Consider the following 19,108-nt stretch of genomic DNA (forward strand, 5'->3'; position numbering starts at 1 on the left):
TCATGCAATTCCACCAGAATTTGATTGTGATCATTTATAAAAACTGACACTTAGATAATTTATCAGGAAGGAATATCAATATTTCTTGATTTTAAATTAGCAAAACCCATAGTCAAAAATTTAAGTTCCAGGTTTGTTCGAAAGAGTTGATTTTTCCAATTTTCCGGGGAAGGGACTCCATAAAAGTAAAATTCCCAGGGCCGCCCCGGCGTGACAGTGAAGATGGTAGCAGGTGAACAGGGAAGAAGGGCAGAAAGAGGCCACTGGCATTTGTAGACAGTTACAGTTTGCAATTAGAGTTAACTGTAGCCAACAGTGATCTAAGGTTAAATTTAGTTATTTTAAACAAAATTTTTTCTCAACTACTCACTTCCTCAACAAAGTAATATTGGAACAAAATAACGAGTTAATATTCAAGTCCTTAGTTACACATGAAGATGTGTACAAACTAACACGAGTTATTTTTTGACCCGAAAATAGGAATATTGAGTTAAGCCATCCAGGTTTCATCTAAGGGCATATTCTGCACAAAATAGAAGAAGGGGTGAGGGGATGGGAAATTTTTTCAGAATGGCGGAGGAAACTCTTATGTCTTCTCTCAGGTATTATTTCATAATAAGTTTCTTTCAAAGTGTTTAAATTCCAACAACCAAACAGTTACTAAATTTTTCAGAAATTTTTTTGTATTGTTTTTCCCCCCCTCCACTTCAGAAGGGGAGGCAGCTACCCCCTGCCACACCCTGGATACGCAACTGGATCCATCTCTAATAGCAACAATGTTTATGCTTTTAAAGATGGGGAAGGCATGAGTGGGATGAAGAACTTAAGTTGGGCTACGATGAAATTTATGCGAGGTAAAGCATTAGGGTTGGTGCATATACGTACCTGATAAATGAAGCGGGTTCCTTGATGAAATGCAGGTATTGAATGTGGTTCCCACGCCAAACAGGTGGGAGGAGCGTATTGTGATGAAGACATAAAGACACAAACTTCAAACCATAAGTATTTAGTTATGTTGGTTCTGTGCTCATCAATACCTCACTTTGGTCTACAGCTTAGTGATTCTTCCCTCAAACAATCTGCAATATATCACCAATGAGCCCACTGCCACAGTTGCATGGCCGTGCTATCAGAGTTTAGATAGGTGCTAGAACTCAATCTTATCTTCAGTTCAGAAATAATTACCCAGTATGTAGTACCTATCTATTTAAATCTAAATTAGAAGATAATTATAAAGTACAATTAAACAGTTTGTAGCATATTTCATGCATTTTATTTGGTTTCACAAGACAAAAAAAAACCTTGTAAAATCAGTGTATAATGTTAAAAAAAAATCTATGGGACCACAAAAGTTTGGAGTTTACAGCTCATAAATAAATCAATATAATAAATACTTTTCTTATGATTATCGGAATTCTAATCAGTTATACTATCACACCAAAATGCTATGGCGACTATAGAAAAGTAATCAGTCTTCGTAAAGATATCACATACATGTGATTGCTGGCGGAAAAGTTACGTCTACAGCTGCGTGTTTCCTTTTGTGCTTGTTAAGGTCTCTTTTCTGACGGAAACTAATGCCACACTCACAGACAAACGGTCGCTCGTTTGAGTGGGTCAGCATGTGTTTCATCATGTCGTTCTTCTGAATGAATGCCCTGGAACACAGCTCGCACGAATACGGCTTCTCCCCGGTGTGCGTGCGAATGTGCAGAACGAGGTGAGGGCGACGACGGAAGCTCTTCGGACAGTACGTGCAGGTGAAAGGCCTGTTTTCCGAGTGGACGACTCGGTGGACGTGGAGATGCGGCTTCGAGCTAAAACACTTCCCGCACACGTCGCAGCAGAAGGGTTTCTCGCCGGTGTGCGTCCGCTCGTGGTCGTCACGACTCATCTTGGTGCCGAAGCTCTTGCCGCAAATCGCGCACTTGAAAGGTTTTATTCCAGCGTGCACTTTGAGGTGGCGACTCATGGCCTGGGAGTCGCAGAGAGTCTTGCCGCAAATGTGACACATGGAGGAGCCGGTAAAATTAACATCATGACGTTTCACGTGCACAGAAAGGTTCCACTTGGACGCAAAGTATTTGCCACAAATTTCACACTGCACGCGAGCTATTCTACGCTTGCTTTCCTCTTCACCATGATTCTCTTCCACTGCGCCGTGAACACGTTGGTGAGTTCTCAAGTTTTTCTTCCATTTAAAGGACATGTTACATACTGCACATTCATAAGGCCTGCTATTAGAATGTACCTTCACGTGCACCTTTAAGCTTTGTATCGTTAAAAAACTTTTCCCACAAGTTTCACACACAAAGCTATTTTTACCATCGTTACTATGGAGGGCAAGATGTCTCTTTAATATATTTTTACTCCTGTAAACAGTACCACAAAACTCACATTTGAACTTACGTACAATACTGTCATCTAAATGTGTACTACAATGACTAAGCATATTTCCTTTATACCGAAACGCCTTTCCACACGTATCGCATAAATACGGTCTTTCATTTTGATGTGTAGCTTCGTGTTTCTTCAGTTCGTTCTGGTCCGAAAACACACTGTTGCAAAAATTACACAGTCTGAGACCAGAGTTGGCGTGGACACTGAAATGCTGCTTGAGCGTCCGGAACGTCGACAAAGTCTTGCCGCACACCGGGCAGTTGAGAGCATTATTCTGGTGCAACAGTTCGTGAGCTTCGAGTTGGTCGTCATCTTCGCACACTTCACTGCAGTACTTGCACTGCGGAGGCACATACATGTGGTTGGCCGTTGTGTGTGCTGCCAGTTCCAGCTGACTTGAGAACTCTGTGCAACATACTTCACATTCGAAAAACTTCGGCTCGGAACGACGCTGCAACTGCTCCGTGCTGGCAGCTTTCGAATCGCAGGCCGAGAGTTCTTCGTAAGCATCGCCACATTTGGGGAGAGAGATGTCACAATAGTGGGATCCGAGAACTGTAAGCGTTTGTCCTTTAAATTCTTCGTCAGCTGTATCAAAACATTTGTTTTCACTTACAACTTGACAGACATCACCATAATCCTTAAAAATATGGCACTCCTTCTTCACATCTGCAATTTCAGGTGGTAATAGACTGGAATCGCTGTTTTCATCCGCATCAGGCTCATTAAGTTTTATATTCAGGTTTTTATTTATCCTGAACTTAGACAGCAGTGATGAAGCCTGGTTACACCTGAAAACAAATATATTCCTGAGGAATAATTAAAATATAAAAAAATTTAAAAAAAATATATCAATAACACAACAGTTTGATTCCCAGCAGAATCAAACACAAAATTTGGCATGTGGAAAAGTTGGGGATTTATCACTCCTGCACTGTAAGGTCTCATTCTGTTAACATAATTTGGGAAACAAAATCATTTAACACTCATCTGACTCATTAGTCTGTGAGTCTATAAATATATGTTTTTGGGGTTTTTGGGAAAACCTAATCTTTTAGAGATTTATGAATGAAAACTTTCAACTAAACATTTTTTATTACAACAGCAACATACAAATGTTCAATACAAGCTGTTCAATTTAGACAGAGAAATGATGTCAATAAATTACGGCATGATTTTAAGTAGCACGATCATAGTCACAGTAGTGATCTTTTTTATCTACATGAATTCTTAATTTCTGTGTGTGCATAGTGGCAATAAATTAATAACATGATGAATAAAAAGATACAGCTTCCCTAATTACCTATTCATTTGAGCCAAATTAGGTATAATTAATATGGTGGAATAATTTATCTTAAGAAGAAATAATTCTGATAACTGTGTATTTTCAGCCAATGTTAATATTACACTGTCCTGCAAGTCAGCAGTAGTTCTGGTGAGAACACCTACCAGAATGCGCTAGTGGCAAGTCATGTAATTAGCATTTTAAGGCTGTATGACCCAAAAAATTTTATTCCTGATTTTAGTGTTTAAATAATGTTTTCATATAAACGAATTTCCATAAGTGAAGAATTGTCTCTAAAACTGGTAGTTTGTGAGCTACACGAGCTCAAAGTTTAGTTTTGTAGCATTTCTTGCAATACGGATCTCAAAAAATACTTTATGAAATTTGCTAAGTTTTGATATAGTGCAAGTCATATACGTGAACTATTTAATGACATAATTTAAAAATTTTAAAAATTGACCAGTAGATTTTGTGCACAGTCATAAAATCAGCTAATTTCACTTTAATATAAAAACTGCAAAAATTCACTTACAGTAAAAATCAATATAAACTTGAAATACATACAACCATATACTTTTATAAAAACAACAATAAAAAGTGTGATATTCTTAATAGTAATACAGATCCAAATCAAGAGGTGAATGCAAGTTTTTTGTGCGCCTGGAATTTCAAAATATATCCGATGCAACCCGCTACTCACTTGGCGCCGTGAAGTCTGGTTGAGCATTAGCTTTTCAAAACCCCCCCACCCGAGCGAACAGGTAAACAGCCTGGCTGCCAGCCGCAGGGTTGCCGGACCTCAGCTGCCCTCCGCCCTGGGCTGGCTTCGCCTACCTGACTGTCTCGTTCGCGTGGTGAACAAATGCCAATACGTTGGTGGCGAGTTTGATACAAACAAGTGCTGGTTTTAGATGCAGGCTTTGTCTGTCTTGGGAAATTAATCGTACCGTTTTACATTCACTGATTTTTCTTGCAACAATAGCTCCCCAGAAATTAAGGAATGGCAAACGATATTTAAAAACTAAAAGAAACATGCCATAAGCAATAAAACAATACCAAGCTGCTCAGCGATTGTTGCGTGAAAATGCAGGTGGTTTGGAAGAAATCCAGCCAGATTCATCAATTAGTTCGGCATAATCTGGCCATCAAGTCCGGCAAGAATTTCAGAAAGTATTTTATTTACAGTATGGGTGAAATAAATTTTTGCTTGCATTTTAGTACAATTTTACAACAGCTTAATGAAAATGCATATATGGACGGTATGCCATCACAAAAAAAAAATCACTTACCTGTAAATATTTTTCTTAAAATTTATTTTAAACTAATTTTTTAGCATTTGCATATGATTTATTAATATATATTAATCAAAACATATAACAACTTTCAGATGTTCAATTATAAACAGAAACATTATTTCTGAAATAAATATTATTTGGAAATTCCTGCTGTGCATCTGTATTCCTTCTATAGAGTCCTTTCCAAGAACTATGGTATCTTAATAAAACATTTTAAAATTTTGTTTGATCGAAATACAGGCTAATTTCTTGAATAGTATTCTGTTAGGTAAAATCAAATCATTATCTTTAAATATCTCACCAAAAGCAATTTAGTAAATTAATGCGTCTTTGCTACTATATTTGATTTCTGGGCGATTTGTCCCTAATTTGCATTCTTTGAAATGTTGTGCCTTTCAGAAAAAAATTATATTGGAGATTAACACCATTTTCTTATTTATGTTTTAACACTCTTCCACGAGTGTTGCGGTTCACACTGAAAGCCAGAGTCTGGCAGGTCTAGCAGCGAAGAGTAAGTTAGGTGGCTGATGTTTTCGAACAACAGAAAGGCAGGAATGAATGACCTCACTTCCAAGAATGTCTCTACCTGCTAGCATTTTAGTTTGGCAACATGGCAGCCCACCCCCTTTCTGTCACGGGACTTGGGAGATTATCTCACCCGGGAATGCCCAAACCTAATAGAAAAAGAGGTCCCACACGCGAGAGAGATGGAGATACGAGCGCTCCTTGCTACCTGAACAGTACCACTAGAGCAGACATGCGGATTTCTCCAACAGTCCAGCGAACCCCGCACCGTTAAGTGTATAGTTATAGATAGTAGACATGCAAACAAGTCAGAAATTATGTAAAGATTTTTTTTTTTTAAATATACACCATTAAGTTTATGCTTCTTTAATTTTATTTAACATTTAACACAGCTTCTGTATTAATAACATACAATAATTTTGCCCAAACTTAGTATGTAAACAAATTTCCCCCTGTGAATTTTATGATAGTTATGTGGATATTTTACCAGCAAAAAAAAAAAAAAAAAAAAAAAATAACTTTGATACATTACACTTACTAGTTCACTTAACTCATCTCAGCATATAATTTTCATCAGTAGAAAGGCATTTGGTACTTTGCATGGCCTAAAATTCTGAAAAAGTGCTACCGACTTGTGTCAAAAAATAAAATTCTTTCTCCCATAAACCTGATATTTTATTACTGTGATGCAGTTTATAGAGATTCAACCAAGGACCAGTGCAAAAGGTACAGCGTATTCAGAATACAAATAATAATTTGTTTTCAATTTTTAAATGACAAATATGCCGTATTTTTAATTGTTTACATGAATTATTCCATTACTTTTTAGCAGGACAGTAGCGGGAAAAAAAAAAGTTTAATACATGTTGCATGTTTAAAAAGTCACTCATTGTTCATGTTTTTAATTATGAAGTTCTATTGAACATCAAAAAAGGGTATTTATATCGCACAAATGAATGAAATCTCACCAGTGAACGTTGGTATATAACAAGCTCATAAGGTATACTATGTCAAGTATTCATAAGCAAACGAATATTCGTTATTTTGAAGTGTTAGTATTCAAGGTCGAATTGAATACAAATAATTTATTATTCGTATTCGAATCCGAAAATTTGAATATTCGTACAGGCCTTTTGATCATCATAAATCAACAGTGACCAACTGCAATACAAAAAAGTAGTATTTTAAGATTCCCAAAGTATAAATTGCTGAAATTTGCCCATTATTGTAAGCTACTGAACACAATGCATGTGTTAATTTTATTAGGCCATGTTTATTTACCACAATTGTGATTCCAGTATATTATTACCAGGGTTCGAATGATGTTTCGTAGAGGTGTTTGGTATTGAAGTTACAAACTTAGTGAATTAATATACAATTTAAAAACTATAAACTGCAGTTATACAAAGCACTACCTATGTTAAAAAAAAAAAAATTATAGAAACAAAATAATTCAGGAAACTACTCCCTGTAAAAAAAAGGTGCAATTGCTGCACTGATTTTACATAACCAAATAAAAACGAACCCAAAATTTTTGGATGGGAATAGAACCCGGATCATTCTAAAACAAATCAAATTTTGTTAATATGTGATCCATTTACTTGGGGTGTCCATTTCCATCTCTTATGCATTAAACTCTATAGTTTGTATATATAAAAACCTTTATTACAGTTAACTCCCTATTATCCGTGGGCGGATGATCCGCGGTGCAGATTATCCGTGCATGCTACGAAAAAATACAGCACATATGTAAATATGTATTTTATTAGAAGTGAGCAAATTTGAACTCTACTGATGAGTGTATTGTGTGCAGTATACAGCAAAACGTCACAAGCCTTCTCGGAACTCACGCAGTAGGCTGGCATGGTTTGCTATTTTTGTCTCTGTCGCGCTTTGTTTCTAGTCGTATGGTTGCTTTTTTAGTGTCTAATGAAGTCTCTGAGTATGTACAGTACTGTATCATTGATATGAAGTAAGTACCGAGCACTTTTATGTTTACATAACTGAAATGTATTGTATGTTAATTATTCAGCAAAATACTAAAATTTTAGCATGATTTAAAAAATTTTTTACTATTCATTGTGACTTTTACTGTACATAATTTTTAAAATTTTTAATTTGAAATTAATGATTCCTTTTTTGTTTCCCATTTTCGCTCTTTTGCGGATTATCCGCGATTTTCACTATCCGCGGTGGCCCTGCCACTTAATTTCGCGGATAATCGGGAGTGTACTGTATTTATAATCAATCATATGGTATGTGTGTTAGCCCATTACTAGAAGCACAGCCCAAGCAGAACCACACAGTAAAGTCACAGAAAGTTTTGATACCTGTCAATGCCGTGCCACGTACCGCTATCGGCAATGGCAGCACAGCCATCAGTCTCTGCTTGCTGTTCAGTCTGAAACAGTGTTCAGCGGAAATTAAAAAAGACACACCACGGTGACTAGCATAGTGCAAAACTTACCACATCCAACAAAATGCAAGTCGAATCCCGAGCAAGACAAGCCCTACATTTCCTCTCTAATCAGAGAATATAATTTTTAAGTATTTTTGTACCATCTGACATTACTAACCCAGTGCTGCTAACTGCCATGCACACCCATCAGTATTCATGTTCGTGCAATTAAAAAAAAAAAAAATCCATGTAAAACAAACTTGATTAAGTTAACACCAAATACTACTCTAAAAAACAATTAAAACACACACCTTTATTGTAACTAGCCAACCCCAGCCATCAATTAAAAAAAATTAAAACAATCCTGTGATTTATATTTACGTTAATTAGGCTACTTTCAAAATCTTTACCTACTAGTTACATGAACGTTATTTATTTTATGAAACAGTGGTACACACTATATTTCAGAAGTGTCATTACCTTTTTTCTGTTTTCGTAATAAATAAACAACACACTGTTTCGCGACTGGACGACCAAATGAGTAATAATTACGTTAAATCTGTAAAATTGGCAGCACTGGTAACCTCACTTTCATACTCCACTATAGTAGTATTTGAACTTAACAGTTATCATGCATGTAAATCTCTAACAACGTCGCTTACACAGTTTTTTTTTCCAGTGTACTCAAACAATACAAGTAAATTAATATAACTGAAAATTGGTACCTAAATATCTTATTATGTACTAACTAGCCTTTTCAACACACAGGATAAAATAATAACAATGTGAATCTCAACATGATGTCTAGAAGCAAGACAAATTGAAATATTAATGCTTTAAGGGCAGTATTCCAAGACATTTGGGTAAGGTAGTGAATAAGCACTGCCTTGTTGGGATATGACCGTAACCTAACTTGCGGTCCATTATTCCAGAACGTATCCAAACAGAATCCCAGTGAAGCTATAAACTTATTCCAAAGCATTCTATTGGATGTTTCGCAATCCATCGATACAACTGTTACGGCAAAATCCTAGAGATAGCAGCATCATCGCATAATAATATAACCTTCTTTTACTTTTTTCCAGTTCTTTTTAAGTAGCGATTATTTCTTATTATGACCTTTAAAGTGTACTAAATTTATTTCAGGATAGTTTCGCTATCTTATTAAAGTTTCATTTGGCACATCAACACACTTGGTACGTCTCCTGATGATCACTTAAGTGACTATAAATAAGTAAATGGTTCCAGACACGGGTCCGCCATCTGGATGAATTCAACAAAAAGTGAGCTCTGCACATGTGCGGAATTTGGACAACAGATCAGCAACGGATAGAACACCAAAATCCGTCCCTAAAAATAAGGGACTGTCCGTGTCCTATCGTGCACTAAGAATACAGTTAGGGTACAGGTGTAGCATATTCAACACCTAAACCATAATTTTTGTGTCTTGGAATACTGGCCTAAGTTTGGGAAGAATCCTTGTCTAGCAGTCGAGTAAATAGTACATATCTTATTTAATTTTCCCAATTTTCAATTACAGTAATGTCCTGTGTTATGTATCATAGTTCATGATATTATAATGTTATTTCTCCTTTCAAACTCAAAATTCAAATCAGTAATATTAAAAGTTTATTGATTAAAATAAAATAGAAAACTCTGTATGCTTTGGTGCAGAATAAAAAATTTCCAATACATTTCATAACAGAAAAAAAACCTGTTATTTTATGACTTGTAGATCTGCTAAATACTTCGATAAAGTTAGAAATAATAATCTTAATTAAGCATTTTTAACATTAAAACTTACACAGGGAACATAAACAGGCACAAAGTTTTTTAAGATATGAATATTATTGTCATAAAATTCTCCTGAAAGATATTGTACATCTGTACTATACAGTAGTTTGTAAAATTACAAATTGTACAAAGCTTGCAGTTTTTCAAGTGATGTCATTGGCAGCTGAGTTTCCAAGAATTTTCTAAGTAAAAGTACAAAAAATCATGTTTTGTTTTCGCGGTCAAATATTCAAAGGCAGACTTACACAAAAGCATGCAACAGAGATCACATATGACTGACTATCTTTGAATAAATGTTACATGTGAAATTTGTATGCCTCAGTCAATGGTTTATTTTTATAATTAAGTTTTTACATCTCTCTTTTAAGATATAATAAATACAAGAAAAATTCAAGAAAATTAATTTTCACAGGGATGTTTAAAGATTTTCTAACCTAATGGTTAACAAGTTCCTTGGAAAGGTGTCAAAAGAACAATAATCTGATGTATCCATGAACCAAAAAAAAAAAAAAAAAAAAAATGTTGAGAAAAAACTTGGTCATTTCATTCCTTTTAATCTTCAGTAGAATCCATACGTGTAAACAAATTCATTATTACAAGGTACAGTAAACCTTTGATTACCTGTCACTCGTTTGACCGTCATCGTCTGAAGAAAAAAAAATATCAACAAACAGACAGACATCTTTAAAATTGTCCACGAATTACTTTTGCACCCTATGCACAAAGCCGGAAAAGACTGTACTGCATGACAGCATGTATTTATTTTATTATATGCTTTTAAAGGATTTCATTTTCATTTTCGTTCCCCAACCCGCAGTGAAATCGCTTTACTGCACACACGTATTAAGAGATGTCTGTTATCCGTCTATTCGGGTGCCCACCACAGCCTTGGTCCGGACGGTGACGGTTAACGGAAGTTTTACTGCATGTTGCTGGTGGCTTGAGACTTGACACAATGCCACTTGTGTTAAGGGAGCTGAAAGCTTAGATTGTCACGACTAGTGACTATTTAGGGTCCGGGTACATGGCAGAGCAGTGTCCCGGGAAAGGCAGTTCTGAGCAACGTGACATAAAACTTTGATGTACCACTTACGTTTTCGTCCTCGCTTTCACAGCAGACGCCAATATCTTTGATGGACGCTTCTTCATCAACCTGAATATACAAATAGGTTATAAAAAGTTTTTTTATATATATATATAATAATAGAGCAGTGAAAATTTTGTTGAATATTTTTTACTTAAAATTACTTAATTTCTATTGAACAAACTTAAAAAAAAAAAAAAAAAAAAAACTAGTTTCAGAAGAATCATAGTAAAGACTATTATAGTTACAGACTACCAGCAAATCATAAAATTTTCCAGTTCCCAAGGAAGTATTACCTCCCATCTTTCACAGGATCTAAACTAGATAAAATTGTGAAATTGTAAATGTTCTGTAATGTAGCCTGTATCTTCGCAGATCAAATTCCTGTACTCCCAGTAGATAGAGAACTGCCTTCAAAACAGCTGCAATGTTTAGCAGCTTACAGAGACATAAGATATTCAGAAAATTATACAAGCGTAATTTCTTAAATTTTTCCCAGACTTCTCCCACACACTTATAATTTCCCCCCGACAAATCAATGTGATATTTCCAAATAAAATAACCAGTATAAATTTTTGCTCTACTTTCTCACATTGCCACAGTCACATGGATTCTTCAATAGTAAACATCACGTATTGAAGTCAGCCTCATGAGCAAAAAATAAAAAATAAACCCTGCTCAAAAATACTTAGCAGACCATCAATCACACAAATAAAAACTGATGTTCTTTCAATGATTCTTGTGATGGGGAAGATATATCTGAAAACTTTTTATGGACATAAACCAGTGATGGTTTTTATTGGTGGAAAAACACCATCCGGGCTTGGCCTACCATCAAAGCTTGACCAAGCCAGTGTTTATTATTAATGTTTACAAGAAAATGATGTTTAATATTGAAACTGTAAAATTTATAAAGTTAGATTTTTTTATGGTTGAAATCTTAATCCAGAGTTGCAGACACAAGAAACGATTAATGTAAAAATTGTTTTAAATTTTATCCAATTTGGCAAAACAAATAGGGTCTGCAAGAAATTAAAAAGTTTACACGAAGATATGATTTGTTTACGCTAACAAGATATAAACAGTACAGTTGCACACACACAGTATATAAGTCGAAGCTACATTCGCACACAACACAGCAGTTCGAATCATACCAGCAGATTTCCCCTCATTTACTTCTGTCAAAATTTTCAGTTTAAAATTTTTGAATTTTTTTTTCCATTTTCATCCACAGTTGTTTACCTAAATACAAGCATTAAATTTTCCCATTTTGTTTTTAACGTTCAGTAATAATAAACTAAAAAGAATTTCCTCGCAAATAAATACACATTCAAATTAGTTTCCCTCTTTAGCTTTGGAACGCACAAATCAAAACAACTGTTGGTTATTCTAATCCACTGACATAGTGTACACTGTTTGGCCTCAAACTGATCGTTGATTTTCTGAGTGCAGTGCATGTGCTGTTTTGCTGTGTTTTGCTGTGCTTTTGTGTGCGTGCGTGTGTGTGTGTGTGAGAGAGTTCCCAAGGTGGCAGCTGCTATATGTACGTGTACAGTAAACTTCCGTGTGTCTGAGCTGTGTGCGTGCCCATTTAAAACTACTCCCGCCAATTTTTTATTTTTCCCAGGGGCGCAACAACAGGGGTGGGGGGGGGGGGCAAGGATATTTTTATCCCCCCCCCTCCTTGAAACCATGAAGTGGGGGCAAACGGGGGCAAAGAAAGTGCTGTGTAATCAATTTTTAGATAATAAAACTGCTTAAATAGCACCATTTTCCACCTTGAAATACAAATTTTCCTGGGGGAGTACCCCCGGACCCCCCGCTTCAATAGGGGGGATCGATGATTCTTTATAAAAAGGTATGTATATTGCCCCCTCTTTGGAAATTTAGTTGTTGCGCCCCTGATTTTTCCCCCATAATTTTAAGGACACTGTATTTCTTACCAGAACTGGAGCAGACTTCTGTCGGGCAGCAAACAAAGCCCTCAGCTTCTTGTCAGAAACCACGCATCCCTCCACGAGTCTGTGCCATGCATTCAGAGTGGCCGAACACTCGTGACACACACAATCCGGCAGGTAGTCGTCTCGATCCACCTAAACAAACAGTATCCTCACAGTCATACAGTCATACAGTCATGGGCATGGATCCCCTTTCCCTGGAATCAAAAAGCCCCTCTCTGCACCTGCAAATTTGTAACTGTTAAATGGGAATGATGTCGTGGAGGCCTTATCGTGCAGATTTTCGCCTATGCTCACAGTAACAACTTCACAAGTTACTTCACGTCACATTGAGCTCCTAGCACAAATAAAACAGTAAATTCCTGTGGATGAAAATCAAGTGAAGTACATGTCAACACCATACTTTTGGTTCAAAGTGTCACTATTTTTGCTTAGACATTAGTTACATTAATGAAAGAAGATGTACGAATATCATCATCATCATCAGCTTCCAGCCTGTGGCCGGGTCAGCAAATGAGCAAATAAAACATTAAAAAATTAAATACACATTTTATTCCCTTATGTGAGTACAGACAACATGACACACTGGGTTTATACTTGCAATGTTTATTTCTTTATTGGCTACGATCTCAAAGAGACGCTCTATCCGCCAATTTGAATGCGGAAACTCTGCCAGGGATGTTCGGTAAAGGTAACTCCATCCTCTCCAACAACCAAAGGCATAAGAATAAGCTACCAGGTTTTGAGAAATAACTTGATAATGAACAAATTGGATTATTAACAGCACACAAATTTAAATATCAGTTTTAAGACATTAAGACATAACACGTACAATATGAAGAATTGCTGATACTGTTTTATAACTAAAATATTGTCAATTTCCCTATGTTATCCTGGTATTAAATATACATTATCAATGCCCTGAGTTTTCCCTAAGATACAGATTTTTCTTTCTAGGCAGACCCAGAAACCCAATTTTCTCTCTCTCTCTGACTCTCTCTCACTCTCTCACACACTCTCTCTCACACTCTCTCACACACTCTCTCTCACTCTCTCTCACACTCCTCTCACTCTCTCTCACTGTCTCACACTCTCTCTCTCTCTCACTCTCTCTCTCACACTCTCTCTCACTCACTCTCTCTCACTCCCTCACTCTCACTCTCTCTCTCTCTCTCACTCTCTCTCTCTCCCTGTCTCCCCCTGTCTCCCCCTCTCTCTCACACACACACACACACACACACACACACACACACTCACACACACTCACACACACAGCGTCCACTCCATCTTTGTCACGTTTTATGGTTACGCCAGCGGATACACTTGAACACCTTAACTCAAGCAACATTAAATACACACAAAGAGTAGCCATATTAACTTTACACAAAACATCTATAGGCTTGTTTTGCTCGCAAGCTCTTCTTGAACTTTTAACTCTCAGGGCGCCCTTGCGAGTTTTACTCTCTGATAAACCAGGTCCTCCTCTCGAGACAGAGCTGTGTGGGCAAGTCGTCTGCTGGGTGTTATGGCATAATGATCTACTTCCATGTTGTTCGTAATGTTCAGTGTATAGTGTTTTGAGGATAATGAATAATTCACTTATCACATTACATAAAACAAAATTATATTTTGAATAAATTATTTTTGTTCACATGTACTTCTTTAATTATTAATGTTATGCTGAGTATGTTCTTATTGACGATCTTACCTTTAAACACTTAATTTGATTAAGCTCTCATCATTTGTGGCACAAATTAGTTATCACTAAAGCAGTTCCACCTTCCGACAAATCATAATTCACAATTGTATTTTTCAAGATGTCTTCTTTTGTTCCAGGTTGAAAAAAAAATCCACAAGTTGTTCTCTTTGTGTATATTAGAGTTACCAGCTCTTTTTTTTTACCTACGTTCATTTGCTACTAAATCTTACAACTCTCAGGGAGCAAGGCTGCAAGTAAAACAAATTTATGCTTCACAGTTTGTATATAGGTACAAACATTGTTTTCTTCCAATTTTTAACTACTAAAATTTTTTCATCTCCTCTTATCTGCCGTGTCGTCTTGACATGCCAGGACTAAAGCAGCAAGTTCTTCCTGCAGAAGAATAAAAATGCTTAAGCTGTAAATGTGACTGTGCCGCACATTTCTTACCTGTACAGGGAGGTACTTGTTTATCTTCAGCGACAGTTGCTGCTTCAGGCCTTCCCCTTCGAATATGGGCAGCAGGGCGGTGGCCCTTGCCGCACACAGTCTGCACAGCCGAGCGCTCTCCATGGTGGAGCATCACACCATGTCTGAAACTGCAACACCAGAGCCATCCACGTCAAATATCCCGGCCATAAAAAAAAAAAAACTCAAAAACCACGATACAAAACAAATTATGCCAGGTTTTGTCAAATTTTTTTTTCCCAACCGTATTCGACTTACAATCATAATTCATTGTTACAGCACAAGTTTTTGTTACGTACTGGGTCTTTGGACGTATTAAATAAAACAGAAAGCATCATGAACCACAGGATCAAATAATCAGGATCAAGGTATAAAGTTTGAAAAGTGATACTGGTACTATCTCCAAGTGAAATATGCTTTTGAATTTTAAATTTTCTTATTTTTCAATGATTTTTACCTCACCATTTCCCTTGACTTCATAGCCCTCCTCACTTCCCAGTTTTTTTTTTTTTTAAAGAATTCAATGTAAAAAAAAAATATGTTTCATAAGATAATAAAGCAATATTAACTTATTAGTAGCCAAAAATACCAATTTCTCAATTATTTTGGCATTTGTCACTTCTTTCAACATTTACCAAGATTTATTATACCTGTATAGCCTAGATTAAAGTGATCAGGAATAATCTACGAGAGGGTTGTAGGAGAAAAAAAGCAAATAAAAATTTGAAAGTTATTTTCCTATTTCGTGATATTTTTTTCTAATCATTCTGTAAAACGGTAAAACTATAATTGTTTTATTTCTTTACCTGAGACAGAATTATTTTCCATTACACCGTTCATGGAAGTATGTGATTTAATTCATGATGAATGCTTCAAACAAGTCGCTTGTCATTTGAAATGTGAACGTTGTGAGCAGCTGTAGGTAGTTGGGAAGGTTAATTATTTTGTTTTTCATCATACTTATCAGTATTCTCATTGATTTCATTAATATGTAAATAAGAGGTTAGGTTTTTGGATATTTTGCACAGATTCTTGCAAATAAAACAGGTTTGTTGGCAGGGATGGATTTAGAGGGGTGAAGGGGGGACAGCAGGGTTTGATAAAATATAGATTAAGATTTTAAATTTAATGTGCTGACGACATCCGTCGTGTTCCTCCTGGTCCCTCGGCCCGCTGTTGCCCATAGCTGTCTGGTCCTGGTGCAAGTGCAACGAAGTGCAACTGTAAGTGCTAGTGCAGCAAACGCGCCCGAGCGTGGCGGCTGGTGCGGCGAACGACGGTATCATTCTGTTCAGTGCAAGTTGACCCGGACCGCGTACTGTTTCCCGCGCATCTCGTGCGTCCCCCTCCCCTGCTTCCCGCTCGCCGTGCGCCAGTTCGTGGGAGGCAGTCTTGGCTCGTCTCTCCTCCGCGACGGACGCCTCGGAGCGCTGCTAACCCGCTTCGCCGCTACAGAGTCGTAAGCGGATCATCGCTAAGCAAGGTCGCGCTCAGCAAGTGCCTTTACGACGTTAAACCGAACTACAGACAAATTGTACCCGTTCCATTCCAAATGGCGTCTCGAGCGGCCGACAGCTCGAGGGGTCGCTGTTGTCCTGGCCCCCTGTAATACGCCACATGGTGAGGGCCCTTTTTAAACCCTGAGTTTCCATGTTGGCCGGTGCCCACATCACGACAGAGAACCGTTCGCAACAGGGGTCAGAGAGCCAGGTATCGTCAGTACATTGATGAATATAAATCATGCTTGATATGTTTCTTGCAGTTTGAGGGGTGGGGAGTACTAACCCCAATTTTTTTATCCGGGCAAAGGAAAACCTAGATATGTCCCTGTTTGCTGGGTTAGGTCAGCTGAATTACAAAATTGTTTTTAAACACACAATGAATCAGTAATACATAATTAATGTAACTGCCCTAATCAAAACCCACATTACGTTTTTCAAGTAGGACTATTTTAGATAATATTTTACTCTATGACTTTTCCTTGATAAAATTACAGAATCCCGAATATACCTTTTTCGAACACTAAAGCCATTCCACTATTGGGTAAACAGTGTTTCTAAATTCCTACTGGTTTTTTTTATATTTTTTTTAGGTACAATACATGCACTGACGTGACCACCACCATTTTTTTTTATTTCCCTTATAGGCAAACCTAACATTCACAAATGTCCATTCCGTGAGGCCACATTCATGCATGTTCGGCGTAAATATTACAAATATGTGCTATCGTGAGAATAGTCGGTTAGGTAAGCTACATTAAAATTATTTAAAAATATTGTGTATTGTTGGTTAGATTAGTACAGCTACATTTAAAATAATTTCGCAGTTCGCACAAACAACTTCAATCGCACATATTATAGGATAAAAATGTGCATGAAAGATACCTTCTTTCATAGACTTAAGTGACTGAGAGGTTAGAGAAAAGTCTATCTACTTTTAAAATACTTAAAATAGTGTGAACGATTGATTAAGTTAGTTAGCTACAGATTAAATTGACATGTTCCAAGCAATTATTTAAAATATTTTACAGACTAACCTAAAGAACTGGCCACAAAGTTTTAAAGTATTTTTAGTGTAGCTAATCGAACCTAATCAATCTTTTGACTAAAGTTCTCCAAATCATACACACATGCGCGCGTGCTCGCACACGCACGTGCGCACACATACACATATGCACACATTCACATACGCACACATACACATACACACACATACATACGCACACATACACATACGCACACATAACATACGCACACATACACATACACACATACACACACACTCACTCACTCACATGGGAAAGCAAAAAAAAAGGCAGCAGCCATGTAAATGCCCAGGTATTGTAATATATGCTGTAAACTGTGATTTCATAGACACCAATAATAATTTAGAAAAACTGATTTCAGGGTAAATACAGGAATGTCTCTTAGTGCTTGAAAAAATATTTTCAGAATTTTATTATTAATTTTAGGAAAAGCAGCAACATAATAATTTCACTCTATTTTAAAGTTACCACTAAAACCTTACCACTAAACCTTACCACTACCTTACCACTAAAACTGTATACCTACATGGAATGTTGCAACGCAGTTTTACAAAATGATAAGAAAAATGTCATGAATTAAAAAAAAAAACATTTTCAGATTTTTATTTGCTTTTATTTAATGGCTTCTCTCCTAGAGATAGTAACCATGTGATCACAGTTGATCAACACATTAAATAGAGTCTACAGAGTTTCAATAACCTCCAGTTTTCCATTATTAAGTTAATGAATTAAGTATGGTTAATAATGATTTCTTGTCATTCACCCACACAATTAAATTGTTAGCACCACCAAAATGGTAGCATTGGTAACATTTGTTTCAAGCAAAATATGATAATTAGCAATACAATTGCACAGTAATGTTTCTGGTAGCTTAATAATTATGCATTATCATTGTAAGACATAATCTTTATGGCAATGACAATTAAGATTTCAACTAGAGAAGAACAACGGCCCAACTAAATGCTCATTTAAATGCTTCTTACCATCTGTACTCTGCAGATAGTCAATATGTTATCCTGATGTTACTTTATTCTTTTTCAAATATATGAATCAAGGCTGCTAGCAGATCATTTATAACTAAAACTATTTTTAACCATATGTAACGTACACTTCAGTTCCTTATTTCTCTTTACTATTTAGGAAGGGCTCAAAATAATTTTTTTTTGAACATACACATAACCTAGAATTGAAATTTTTCAAACACATCTGAAGAGAACCATTTGGATAAAATGAATCCTAGTGCAAACATTCATTATAAAAATTATAACTTATTTTAGTCGTAACTGGTAACAAAGTGAAAATAAAATGTATAAATTCGTTCACACATATTTTTCCCATTTGACAATATTTGCCTTCACCAATTTTTGTTTTGTAAACAATAGGTTTCCAATTCTAGCTCTTCCGTTATTGCTAACAAGTACTAAGAACACTATAATGTCTGAATATTAAACTAAGCTTTTCGAAAAAAAAAAATCAAAGAAATGATAAAATTTAATACAACGGAGTAATTAGAGTTTAAAAATAAATTCTTATTTCCAAACAATTTATACTTCTCACTACATCACAATCAGTTAAATTACCTAAATATAATATGGACACAGTGTAGTATTACCAGGCTGAAACAGCTAGAAATTATAAAAAATAGAGCCATCAAAAT

At 36.2% G+C, this 19,108-nt stretch overlaps 1 protein-coding gene across 2 annotated transcripts; it reads right to left on the reverse strand.

Moving 5' to 3' along the window:
- Window positions 1-1,242: 1,242 nt before the first annotated feature.
- Window positions 1,243-18,873, reverse strand: LOC134538333 (oocyte zinc finger protein XlCOF6-like). Of its 2 annotated transcripts, none has more exons than XM_063379555.1 (6): window positions 18,435-18,873; window positions 14,889-15,037; window positions 12,725-12,874; window positions 10,791-10,850; window positions 7,836-7,906; window positions 1,243-3,191 (listed from the first exon to the last, which is right to left on the reverse strand). In XM_063379555.1, the coding sequence occupies exons 2-6, from the start codon at window positions 15,009-15,011 to the stop codon at window positions 1,487-1,489; spliced, it is 2,109 nt and encodes a 702-aa protein (XP_063235625.1). In that variant the 5' UTR covers window positions 15,012-15,037; window positions 18,435-18,873; the 3' UTR covers window positions 1,243-1,486. The 2 variants fall into 2 exon arrangements, with proteins under 2 accessions (XP_063235625.1, XP_063235626.1); XM_063379556.1 differs by having other exon boundaries at window positions 1,249-3,191; window positions 18,560-18,845.
- Window positions 18,874-19,108: the final 235 nt, after the last annotated feature.

This window comes from Bacillus rossius, chromosome 13 (genome assembly GCF_032445375.1).
Source record: "Bacillus rossius redtenbacheri isolate Brsri chromosome 13, Brsri_v3, whole genome shotgun sequence".
NCBI classification, from domain to species: Eukaryota; Metazoa; Arthropoda; class Insecta; order Phasmatodea; family Bacillidae; genus Bacillus; species Bacillus rossius.

Bases quoted from the DNA above. Each gene is read 5' to 3' on its own strand.
- LOC134538333 (XM_063379555.1), bottom strand. From the start codon at position 15,011: ATGGAGAGCGCTCGGCTGTGCAGACTGTGTGCGGCAAGGGCCACCGCC. The intron at 10,851-12,724 runs GTAAGAAATACA...TTGTATATTCAG, and splicing joins AGAAGTCTGCTCCAGTTCTG to GTTGATGAAGAAGCGTCCAT. The intron at 3,192-7,835 runs GTATCAAAACTT...ATTTGTTTTCAG, and splicing joins ACGTGGCACGGCATTGACAG to GTGTAACCAGGCTTCATCAC.